The following is a 12,775-nucleotide window of genomic DNA, read 5'->3' on the forward strand; positions in this document are numbered from 1 at the left end:
GACAACGGGTGATCAGAAAAGCTCACTTGAGCTTTCAGCTCATGTGAGCTAAAAACTAAAAAATTTCTGTTTTGTATTTTTTAAGTTGAGTGCATTTACAAATTTATCTTTATTTTTTTAGACAAACTATTTTGATAAATGACTATCTTGTTTACCCTGTAGTTCGTTACTTGCCTGGTCCAATATACACCAATACACTGTTACTTACCTTACACCCTTATCTTTAGAATTCAACACCCGGTCCAAAATACACCAACACATTGTTTTCAGCTCCCCTGATTTTAGAACATTAGACAAGGTCATAAGTTCACCCAGACCTTGAACAGCTGTTGAGGTCAAGGTCACATTGGACTGAGAGGCTGCTGACAACAGAATTTTCAGGCAGGAAGATGTCAATCCTGAGACAACTTTGGGGGCTGCATAATGAAAAGAAAATATGTCAAGAATGTTAAATCATGTTTTAAATTCCTTGATTATTTTTTAATTTTCATATATCCATGTATTTATAAAACAATTGAGAAGAAACAATAAATCTATTTAAAAAAGTCAAAATTTGGAGTATAATTAGTTGTTCATACCCCTGCCTCCAATAAAATCTCGAGAAGAACACAAAAACTTCACTAGCATTTCTATTATTTGTTTTCTCTGATTTGTCTGAAAGAAAAAAATATAAGTACATGTATTATAATAAAATACATTTTATGTTAATCACTGACTTTTTCTACTTATTGCAAATTATAAACAAATACCTTAATACCTATTGTCAATTATATAAATATATGACATATATTAATGACAGTTTTTAGTTCACTGATGGTTATCTTAAGTTTGGAGGATAATCAGCTGCATGATCCCTGACCCCTCCATCAGTTGTTAACATTGATAAAATGTCTATTCACTGCTGTATGGAATTGGTTGAATGTTAGACACTTACCCCAGTAAATTTGTTGTACATATCCTCCAGTACAGGCACCATCTGTTGTATAACAACACAGCAAGCATGGTCAGAGCCCTTAGCGATGGCAAGAAATAGCTTACAGGAAGGTTTAAACAATCGCAGGTCCTCATCCGAAAAGTGGCGCTTACAGTCTGAAAAACGAAACAATTACATTTATTACTTAAAATATAATTATAAACAAAACAGAATTCTCAGCAATACACGACAGAGGTATACACTGCAGAGTAGAACATGCTTATAATGAAATGACACTTACAATGAAGTGATTTTCATTCCCCATGGATTTAAAATATACATGTATTGTGAACTTAACAAATATAATGATTTATATTTATAATGAGGCAAAATTGTCCATCCCTGGGACTTTGTTATAAGCCTGTTTTACATTGTCTCTATTTCATATTCAAAGCAATTTTAGAGTAAGTTTAGTTTAACTCAAAAATCTTTATAAAACAATATACTTTATTTTTACTGAGTTTCATATACCCAGTAAAAGATTTTAAAGATGTGAACAAAAAAGGCTAAAAAATAAGAAAATATTAAATAATAAATAAATTGGACTTTAGGAACTGTACAACCTTGCATGACTTCTTTTATAAAAACATCAACTTCTGAGCTATCTGTTGAGAGTCCCACCTACAAATAATAAGTAACTATAAACTGTTTAAATATGTGCAAGTAAAAAAACATGTAATTCACTGCAATATCATCTATTTTATGACTATTGTCATATATGATTTAAGTGTACCTTATCCCTATACTGAAATACTCTGAATCTGTGTACCTTATGTTTTTAATATATCCATTTACCTAAGGAGAAAGAGCTATCGATATCGCTGCCAGGAGTGATTCTGCAGCAATTTCTAATATTTTAAGATTTATATCTGTTTACCTGAGAAGAGAGAGCTGTTGATATTGCTGTCAGGGCTGATTCAGCAGCAATCTCTATTTCTGGAGACTTAGGGGTTGTTATCTGAAGAGATCATAAGGTTGTAGGGAATAACTTGATGAAATTGTACAATTTAAATATTAATAGTTTTTTTGCCAAATGAACTCAATGAAAAGTTGTGTATAATTTCATTCAAGATGTACATGTATTCTATTCCAATAATTCAATTTGCAAGATATATGTATAATTTACATTTTTGTTGAAAACAATAATCATAAAGCATTTTTACCAATTTTTTTTTTTAGCACATAATTTTTTTTTTGTTGAAAATAACTTGTTTCTCTATGCTACATTCATCATATACTCTAAATCCATACAAGAATGCTCTAGTCCAGTCTGTTGTTGGAGTATAACTAGATTTGACCAAAATGGTCCATTCAGATTTGATATGGAAAATCAGTGGGGACAGTGTAGTATATATATAGTCTTTGTATGGGTATAACTGACCCGTTAGTGCTTTAATTTACAAAGTATATAGACTAAACATATATATGATGTAAGTCAAACTAATTCTATAAAATCAGTCATTATTTTTATACGTACTTCCTGTTTAATACACCTGAACAAAGGTCCCTGGAATTCCTTTATGCACTTAGCACCATATACCATAGCACCTGCTGACTACAATAAACATATACTGTCATTATCTGAGACACACTACCACATAATATAATGGTTATCAAATTCATTCACCTAATTTCTTTCATAAATATTTGATCCTAACCCTCTTAAAATGAAATTATTATAGTAAATTTTTACAGGTAAAACTGCAATATATGTTCAACATGTTTCAAACATATTTACCATAAAAAAAAAAACAAGCAATATGTATATATAACCTTTACTCAACATATGTTTAAAACAAATGTTTACTACAAAAAACAAGAAACATTTATGTAAAACATATCTAGAAGTTCACATTATAAGAAAGACTTTGTTAAAAATATGTTTTATATAATGAACATTTCAGTAGGCATACATATACATTATTTTACCCAATGGCATGAATTCTGACACAAGTTCAACATCTGTTTTGAATGTATGATGAACACTTGATAAGCATACTGCCAAAACTTCGCATGTAATATATTTAGTGCCTATATATTTTTTAGGTATTTATTTTTTCCCTTTTACTTGGTAGGAAGTTGATTTACCAGTGTTAACAATGAGTCTAGGACAGCACTCCCTATGTCTGATTGTAGTTTGTCCAGGAGTAATGGAACACACAGAGGTCCAAACTCCGGACAGGCCGACAGACATCCACGTAATGCGAGGATCAGATCCTGTCTGGTGATCCCATACTCGTCATTGGGTGGCTGTAGTAAAAAGAAATATATAAATAAAGCAGTATTCATCTGATTAATGTATGGAAACATCAATCTTCATCTATTAAAGTACATTTAAGGAGAAGAAGTTCTGTTCATCTTTTAATTGTTATAAAAGGGTCGTGTTTTAAACTTCTGAAATATAAATAATTAGAATATAGGATGTTCTTACTGGTGTAAAATCTATAGGAAAGTAACACGACGTGACTTCAAACATTTCCTCCACAAAGGGCCCTACAAAATGGACAACAAAAACATATACATCTCTTGACCTCTGGATCAGTGGTGTGACATTTTTTTTTTGTAATGCAGGACAGCATGTACGGAAGGTCCAAGACAAATCCCACCAAGAATTCAGAGGAGTAAACCAAGCTCAGATCCTTCACAATTAAATTTAATTAATTAATTAAATTAATAAATCTCAAGGAACTGTTACACATATCACCTCTGTTTTCTATGATGTTTTGATTTACAACATATTAGATGTTTTTTTTTCTAAACCATACAATCGCAGGTTTATTAGCATAAGCAATTAATTAACTCCAATGACCCCCAGCTCCCTTGACAAACATAATTATATAATCACTTGTTTCCGGTAGCAATGTCTACCTTTGATACAACATTAAAAAAATTTATTTCTATAAGCTGACAATTACAAGAAAATAAACATATGATAAAGAAATGAAAATGCACACAACAAATAAAACAGAAATTCATATACATGTACTCCTTAGATGGAATAATTTTTTTTGTTTAGTTGTTGTTTTTATTGAAAAATTTCCTCCACTGCATACAATAATTTCCTGACCAGTCCCCCATTGTTAGATTTATTGTATAATGCACTGTCATAATGCTATATGAAACAGACATTTAAATCTATTTTTATTTCACTTCATAAGCTGGCAAAAGAAGAAGGAAGTAAAACTGGTAAAACTTTACAGAAGGCTGACTAGAAGATTTGTAGACTGATATCAGCCCACAGGATTACTTAAACCTTGCACAACGGTAAGTTCTGTAATCTATTCTATCAAATGAAATTAAATGTTGTTTATAGTTCATCACAGGACAGTAAATACTGCCCATCAACCCACACCCCTCACCAGAATCTTAAGATGCTCTTACAGGGAAATAATGAACACCACCTGAAATGGCCCCTTATTTATGGCACCTCTAGAATCTAGTACATACTTAATGAAGATGCTTCCATATTGATTGTTATCTAAAAAATTGTACACTTGGTCTTGCTGATAAAAAAAAATCAAACAAGAGGCCCATGGGCCACAATAGTCACCTGAGTAAACATTTGAATATTAAAAGAAAACTCATTGATTTCTGAGCATATACATTACACTATATAAATATGAGCCTGAGGCTCTAATGTGGCTCCACCCTAGCCTAGAGGTTCATCATTTGAATTAATTCTAATCTTGTAATACATGAGAAAACTATCTTTCATATCTACATATGAAAATAATGATTTGTACTGTAGCTCTGCTTCTTAAAGCAATATGAGATGTAACTTTGATGTCAGAAATTGTTGTTGCAAAATTGTAATTAACTATTTCAACAACAGAAAAAAAGAATGTATATAAACTTCTGTTGTTCATATTTGCAGTGAAAGAACTAATATAAGCTTTGACTGATTGAAGCAAAATTACTTTATTGTCATCCTGTACAATATTGATTTCTTATTTAATACTATACATTCGATTATACAGAGGTGTTTCTTCTGAAACAATTTAATACTTTATTGTAGTCTTATTGATCATAAACTTAAGGTTTAAGTTACATACAGTCCCTGAAACGTTCTACTTTCCCACTTGAACGGTGAGCGAACGCTGAACGAACGGTGAACGAACGCAGAGCGAACGGTGAGTGAACGATGTGTGAACGCTGAACGCAACTTGGTGAACGATGTGTGAACGGTGAACGGTGAGCGAACGCAGAACGCGAACGGAGCGCAAACGCGAGCGCAAAGTGAACGGTGAACGAACGGTGAACGCAAGATGAACGATTTATTCGGAATGCCTCTTATCTTTTCCTTGCATTGAAACCATTATATTGTATTCGAATGCCTGGTGCGAAAAAAATAAAAAATAAATAAACAAATCAATGAAAATTGTCCTAAGAAAGACGATACATGCACATTAATTAAAATTATTATTTTAAGTTTCTTACAATATTTTCTGCACACGTGTACGATGTTTAAATTCAACTTTTTGATAACACGATTTTTATCGCTGTAAAACATTGTAATTCTTACCGAACGCTGTAGTATGATATATGAAATTAATCTAGTTGTAAAATAAATATGTTTATTCTTATTTGGTATATAAAACCATTACAAATAATGTGGATTTTAGAAGAGAAAACTACGGACTTATAGAATGAATTACAACGGTTGTAACAACCATACAAGGCGATTCCGTGTAAAATAATGAGAAAAAACATATTTTACAAAGGTATGTGGACGTATTGCATAAATACACTCGTAGTTTAAAATTTCAATGCAATAATATATTTATTGTTAGTTTTATTTTTTATGATGATTTACTGAGCAGACTTCTACATGTATCTGTAGACATTTCCCGGCTGTGATTATACTCGGACAAGACCATACAAAGAGGCAATCATATTATTTGTTATATATTAAATTTTCACAACTTGATATTTAAGTAATATGCTGTCATAGTTTTTATTAAACAGACAAATCAGAGAGAGAGAGAGAGAGTTTTAGCCCCCCCCCCCCTTCCTCAAATGTTTGTACATATAACAAACAAAAATTCTAAATTTTTTTCTAAATATATCAGGCAGTGAAAGTAACCATTTTTTTTTTTATCAACAAATCCATTTGTTTTACAGTCATAATCGGTTTTTATTTTCCTACTTCAAGTTCACACGAAGTCCACGTGCTTGACCTGTCAATCAAAATCATTCGACACTGTGCAGGTGTGAAAATCTCGTCACATCGAAGGCAAAGTGTTAGTATTTCCAAGAAGTTTTAACATTTTTCTTATCATTTCTAGATCTGATTCCAACATTTCTAAAATAAATAAATGAATAAAATACATTGGGAATAAATACTTGGAATCATTAAGCCGCTTGAATTTGAAACATACTCCCTGCCAATTTAAAATATCACCGCCGGCACATGTATATTTTGAACTACTGTTGTTTAATGACTTTGTTTAGATGCCTGTTTGTTTTGAGACTTCGTGCTACAAAACACATTAACTTCTTTTTAAATGTTAATTAAAATGTACTGGATATACTAACTAAGTAACCGATTTAGGGGGAAGGAGGGGGGGGGAGGGGCTCTTAATAATATCGAATGACAAACATATAAAGTTACGGTGAAAAATATCATTACTGGAGAATCACCTTGGTTATATAAATGATAATCATGTTATAAAGGCATTTCTCTCTCTCTAATTAAAGACTTTATATATGTAAAGTAGAAAAAAATTCTTTAATGTAATACATTTTAAACAAATATTTTTTTAAACCACACTATCAATTTAATTCGCTCTAAAGATACTTAATTAATTGGATATCCGCAGTACTGTTTATCATTCTCAGAACAAGTTTTAACATGTATTTCTGTATTATTTGAAAAAAATGTGATAGAAATAAATATTTTCGTATTTTTGCTGCAGTTGGTAAATTAATTAACTTCGATTATTATCTATCCATTAACGATTTGTCTTCTTTAACATAACAACAAAATGTTGCAGTGCTTGAAGTATCAGTATTTTGCCCGTATTTAAATTTAATTTTTCAGCATCGTTCTACATAGGTACATACATGTACTTATAACAACATTTATTTTCCAGATAAATTTTATAACCTAACAGCTAAGTTAGAATAATAAAAATAAATATTGTAGATAAAATTTTTTCCCATGAACTAATGATTCTTTATTAAATTCAAAACCTGTAAATCCTTACTTAAAAAAAGATAAGTCCTTTCACTTCGGAGTTCCGAATGACACTGGAGACTGAACGATAAGTGAACGCTGAACGCAAGGTGAACGCAAAGTGAACGAACGAAGAGCGAACGGTGAACGCTTTGTGAACGGTGAACGCGAGCGCACGGTGAACGCTGAACGCAAAACTGTGAACGGAGAGCGAACGGTGAACGCACGGTGAACGAACGGTGAACGCACGCTGAACGAACGGTGAACGAACGGTGAGCGAACGGAAAAATGGGAAAGTAGAACATTTCAGGGACTGTAGGAATTTATCATAATAACACATTTTAAGAGCAAAATAAAATTCTCAAAAATGCAGCTCATATTGCTTTAAGAAGAAAAAATGGGTCATGATTTCATTGCCTGAAAAATACAACATTATTTCAATTCTTATACTGTATACAGGGTCAACCATGGAAGCCTTGGGCACCCCCCAACACTGGCTGATCTGTGACAATTGTGAAGAAAACTGTGTATATTACTGCAACTCATGTAATAAGAGATTGTGTGACAAGTGTCATACAGAGCACCACACAAATGAAGACACCAAAACCCATGACCTTGTCCTGTACCAACTACGACAGAGGAGTCTCGGGGAGGAAAAATGTCCCATCCATCCAACCAAGGATCTAGATATGCTGTGTGAAGAATGCCAAGTCGCACTGTGTTACAAATGTTCGATGACTGAGCCACATACAGGCCACCATTTTATTGACCTTGAAGAGATTTCTATCAAAAATTTTGAAATGTACGAAAACGAGTTGTCAAGGATCCAAGATCATTTCCTTCCAGCGTCCCATGAGGTTCTGAATGAAATCAAAGAGGATGTCCCAAAAGTAAAGAAAATGGTTGATTTGATTAGAGAAACCATGACATCTGAAGCTAACACTCTCAAAAGTTTAGTGGACAGAGTATTATCTGAGAACATTTCTGAACTAGACAAAATAGAAGAAAGAATTCTGCATGATTTGACTGCCCAAGACAAGACTTTTACTAGTTATATTTCATATTTACAAGAGCTTCTTAGGAAATACCAATCAAAACTAGCAAAGAAAAACCTGGAAGATTTAATTTCAAAACAAAGAGAAGACAAAGCTGAGGAGATAGACCCAATCCCAGAAACATTTAAACCTGTTCTTCCAATTTTTACTGCTGGCCAGTTTAATGAAGATGATATAAAGAGGTTACTTGGTAAAATCAGCTTTCCAAAAGTTACAAAAGCAAGAAGACATGTTAGAATTGAAAGCAAAAATGAAGAAGTTGATGTATCCTCTCAAGATGATTCCAAAGAACACCAGAAAGGAAGAGTAAACCCGAGACCTGATAAGCAAGTGAGCTTCTCCGTCTCTAAGCTCAGGGAAATCATGGTCCCTCGAATAAGTTTTCTTTTCCACATCTCCTTGGAGACCTCTAAAAGGTTCTGGGTCAGCAGCTTTGATGAATATCTTGTCCAGACAGATCTTCAGGGGAACCTGCTACACAAACTTCAGATCACTGGTGGGATTATGAGAGTCGGTTGTCACACAGTCACAAAGGAAGGGGATCTCTTGTTTGCAGACAGAAAGAACAAGTGCATCAACAGAGTGACACCAGACAAGATTGTCACTGAATTGTTCACCACAGAGGACTGGGAACCCCTCGGGATTTACTCCTCCCGCATTAATGGGGACATTTTGATGGGAAAGAGTAAAGATAAAGACAGAGAGGCCAGGGTGACAAGGTACAGCAAGGTCGGGGTGAAACTTCAGGACATCAGAAAGAAACACTGGATAAAAACACTATATGAATTCCCAGCCTACCTAACCGAGAATAACAACGGCGATATCTGTACATCAGACATTGAAAAGGAGTCTGTGGTGGTGGTTGATAAATCAGGAAAACATCGATTCTCCTACACAGGTCAGCAGTCCGAGTCCTCTTTCAGCCCTAGAGGAATCTGTACCGATGCTTTTAGTCACATCTTAGTGTGTGATGAAAACGGTAACTCTGTACATCTTCTGGATCAGGACGGTCACTTCCTGTCTCTTCTGATTAATCAAAATCATGGACTAAACAGTCCCTGTGGTCTGGGATTGGATGAAGAGAACAATCTCTATGTTGGAGAGTTTGACAGCAACACAGTGAAAGTGTACACATACCTAGATCAATATTAAACTGATATGAAACTGAGAATCTGGGGGCAGGTGTGATCATAATAGTGAAAAGATGTATCCCTTATCATGGTGTTGCGTCACCAATACATCACGTTCAATCATCAAAAACAACATACATAAAAAAATCAAAAGTCACTCAATATGACGTAAAATGGTCATGTATTCAGATCTGATTTTTGAATGTAATACTTTAGTTTTTATTAATTATTGAAATTGCATTTTCTTTGAAAAAATAAATGTTTCATACATCATGTTTATTCTTCTTTGTCTTCAAAGTGTTATGAACTTTCAGAAATTAAGCAGCTCTTTAAATAATCTACTTATCATATTTTTGACTTTTTCACAACAAAAAAAAATCAAACTATAAGTTTTAATCTTTGGTAAAAAAAAAAAATTATTACAATGTACCTTTTTACAGAAATTCTTTAAAAATTCTAAGTACAAAAACTGTCATGATATTTGTGTTTTTCTTCATGTATGAACACTTTCATGAAACTCACTTTAGATTTATCTTCTTAAGAAAAATTTAATAAATATATGTTCCTTGTCATCTAGTATTTCAGGCATACAGCTATTAAACTCTCGAACAATGTATGCAGCATGTATTCAAGTCATTATCATAATAAATGCTAAGAGGAAGTGAATAAATATCTTGAAATATATCTTAACAACTGAACATGGAGACATGAACATTGATTTCCCTGCTACTTGTGTGTTTATATGTGTTTCTATAATATGCTAAATTCTTTCGGCCTTAGTCAATCAATACCTGACCGGGTCCGTATGGTCACAAGTAGACCTCATCAAAATTCAATAATTGTATACTCTTAAATTAAAGCAGATAAATGTTACATAACTACCTAAAGAGAAATTAAGGATGATGGTCCAAGCACAGTGGAAAGCCAGCAGAAGATTCCGCGGATCTTTCTCTGTATCCATGGACTGAATAAACCCAAACACAAAATCATTTCCCATTGTCTGTAGTTCTGTAAAACAAAAGGTTTGGTTTCAAATTTTAGCATAACTAGGTAAACAATGGTTAAGACATGCAATATTATGCATACAAGTATGTAATGGATATATGCCGAATACTGTTCTATATGTTAAATTATCAGGCTGTTTGAGGCCCGTTAGGGCCGAAAACAGTCTGATAATTTTACATACAGAATTGTATGAGGCATATATCTTACTTAAAACATTGCTATTTAAATGTCCAAAAGTTACCTGGAGGAGTCCGATAATTACACAATAAGAGTTCAGGCATCAATAGTTTTCTACCTGAAACCATCTAATAAGTAGACAAAAGAAAAGAGAAAGTTTTTTCTCTCTTTAGACAGTAAAATCAGTGAGGGAACTCTTTTGTTTCATTCATTCATTCATTCATTCAATGGCAGTCGTTTGGCTTAGCAGGAACTATGGACAGTGGTCAGGTGATGAAGGATTTTTTTATGATTCGGAATCTTTTTTTTTTAAGTGCGTTCGACATTGATACAGATACAGTGTTGGATGATATCTTCAAAATGCATTCAAAGTAAAAATGCGGATTTTTATCTAAAATTTTGATTTGATGATAGAATGAAAATCTTGGGTTTTAAAAGTGCGGTCATTGGAGAACAAACCTCGTTAAATGAAGTGATTCGCAGACTGGTTCTTTATCAGAAATGGATTTAAATTGGCTTATTCACAGTGCTGTATCGAAAACGCTTTGCAAAAACCAAATGGAAAGTGTTACTTTTGAGGAAGGTTAAAACTCTAGTTTCTTCTTGGATTCGCCATTTTTAACAACTTAATTTCCTCGTGTTCGCTTTCCCTGAATTTTTTCTCCCTAATTTTTTTTTTGGTTTCTGGACAAATTAAACCTTGATTTCACTCTCGTTGCAATTGTTGTTTTTTAACTACTGTCCGATTTTGTTATCACTGCCGTCCGATAATATGTTATTGGACTGTTAATTATTATTATCGGACGGCTACAGGTAAATTTTTAGACTGCAAGAACAAAGGCATGACGTCACAGCAATGTTTTAAATATATATATATATATATATATATATATATATATATATATATATATATATATATATATATATATATATATATATATATGTCTGTATATGAAAACTATAATTAAGGTAGTGTTTTACTGTTTACACTTAAAATACTTAAAATGATTCATAGATGTTTTCACATCAAATGCATGGGAATGCATTGGTAACTATTGCTGTATTGCAATTTGCAAAATGAGAGTGTATAAATAGTGTGTGAAATACAAGTAATATCATTACTTACCTGTGAGTTTTTTATCCAGTAGTGCTGTGAAGATGTTGAATACTGTACATCTGTCTGTCTGTGATAAGGACTGAACTTGTACCTCCTTAAACACCCCCTTACATATTGTCTCAGCACACCCCTCGGGTAGCTTAGATCCACTCCTTGTGATCTGTACAAAATTATCATCGAATTATTAAACATGTCATTTTATACCATTTGACTTGAACATAAATGTATACAGACCTTCTCATCTGGAACATTTCAAAATCTTTTATGCAGAGTAATTGCTTTAAAATTTAACATATATTACTTGTACATTTACATTGCAAATCAAAATTGTAATTATAAATACTAAACAGACCACTCAGTAAGTAGCCCTAATAAACTAAATGCTCTTTATATGCCTTTCAAGTATACATGTACATCTTCCTAGCATGAATAAGGGCAAGTGTTAAAAGGAATAAAAGTCAGTAGAAGTTCCTGTGTCTCACCAATCATTTAACATGAAACTTCAAAAAAAAAAAAACAAAAAAAAAAAAAACAAAACAAAAAAAAAAAACAGTGAGCAACAGGACTTTGCACATTTGACTCAGAAATGACTCAATTTCTTTCTTTTCTTTTCTTTCTTTTTTTTTTTTTTTACATATTTGAAAATTATATGTGCATGAGATCCTAGATCAGTGACAAATTCTGAGCTTCTAGTTCAAATGCATATTTATTCTTAGGCCTGTGTGTTTACATTTCATTGCAAATCTAATTAATGTAATATTAAATAAATTTAAAGTCGATCCAACTACACAGTCCTTGTAGTTATATAATATGCACACCAAAAAAATAGGTTGTTCAGGTAGGCAACACCTGACAAACATGGCTGCCAGTAACTCAAAAAAAAGGCAATTTAACTACACAGTCCTTGTAGTTATCTAATATGCACATCAAATCTATGTCATTCAGGTAGGCAACACCTGACAAACATGGCTGCCAGTAACTCAAAAAAATATCCACTGGGCTCTCCTCAAGAGCATATTGTAATGTGTGAATCCCATGATTCACCTATTGATATGATATGTGAGGACTGTGATGAATTCATTTGTGGTGATTGTGCGAAATCAAATCATAGAGATCATAACTGGAAAACTCTAACCACGGCAG

The 12,775-nt window shown here is 32.8% G+C and overlaps 2 protein-coding genes across 2 annotated transcripts in view; one reads left to right on the forward strand and one right to left on the reverse strand.

Moving 5' to 3' along the window:
* The window catches only part of LOC133192301 (MMS19 nucleotide excision repair protein homolog), a 36,852-nt gene that overhangs the window by 9,880 nt on the left and 14,197 nt on the right, over positions 1–12,775 (reverse strand). Inside the window, exons 5-14 of the mRNA XM_061328312.1 lie at positions 11,642–11,792; positions 10,216–10,341; positions 3,405–3,466; positions 3,062–3,223; positions 2,451–2,528; positions 1,851–1,931; positions 1,537–1,594; positions 935–1,089; positions 579–654; positions 209–416 (exon numbers count right to left, since the gene is read on the reverse strand). Of these exons, the coding sequence (XP_061184296.1) occupies positions 209–416; positions 579–654; positions 935–1,089; positions 1,537–1,594; positions 1,851–1,931; positions 2,451–2,528; positions 3,062–3,223; positions 3,405–3,466; positions 10,216–10,341; positions 11,642–11,792 (1,157 nt within the window). The remainder of the gene's footprint in view (positions 1–208; positions 417–578; positions 655–934; positions 1,090–1,536; positions 1,595–1,850; positions 1,932–2,450; positions 2,529–3,061; positions 3,224–3,404; positions 3,467–10,215; positions 10,342–11,641; positions 11,793–12,775) is intronic.
* On the forward strand, positions 7,598–9,603 carry LOC133192300 (uncharacterized). The gene has a single exon (XM_061328311.1). It carries the CDS (start codon positions 7,616–7,618, stop codon positions 9,353–9,355), a length of 1,740 nt encoding a protein of 579 aa, XP_061184295.1. The 5' UTR covers positions 7,598–7,615; the 3' UTR covers positions 9,356–9,603.

Source organism: Saccostrea echinata, unplaced genomic scaffold (genome assembly GCF_033153115.1).
Source record: "Saccostrea echinata isolate AGI-Se365-2 ecotype Australia unplaced genomic scaffold, CSIRO_AGI_Sech_v1 ptg000025l, whole genome shotgun sequence".
Taxonomy (NCBI): Eukaryota; Metazoa; Mollusca; class Bivalvia; order Ostreida; family Ostreidae; genus Saccostrea; species Saccostrea echinata.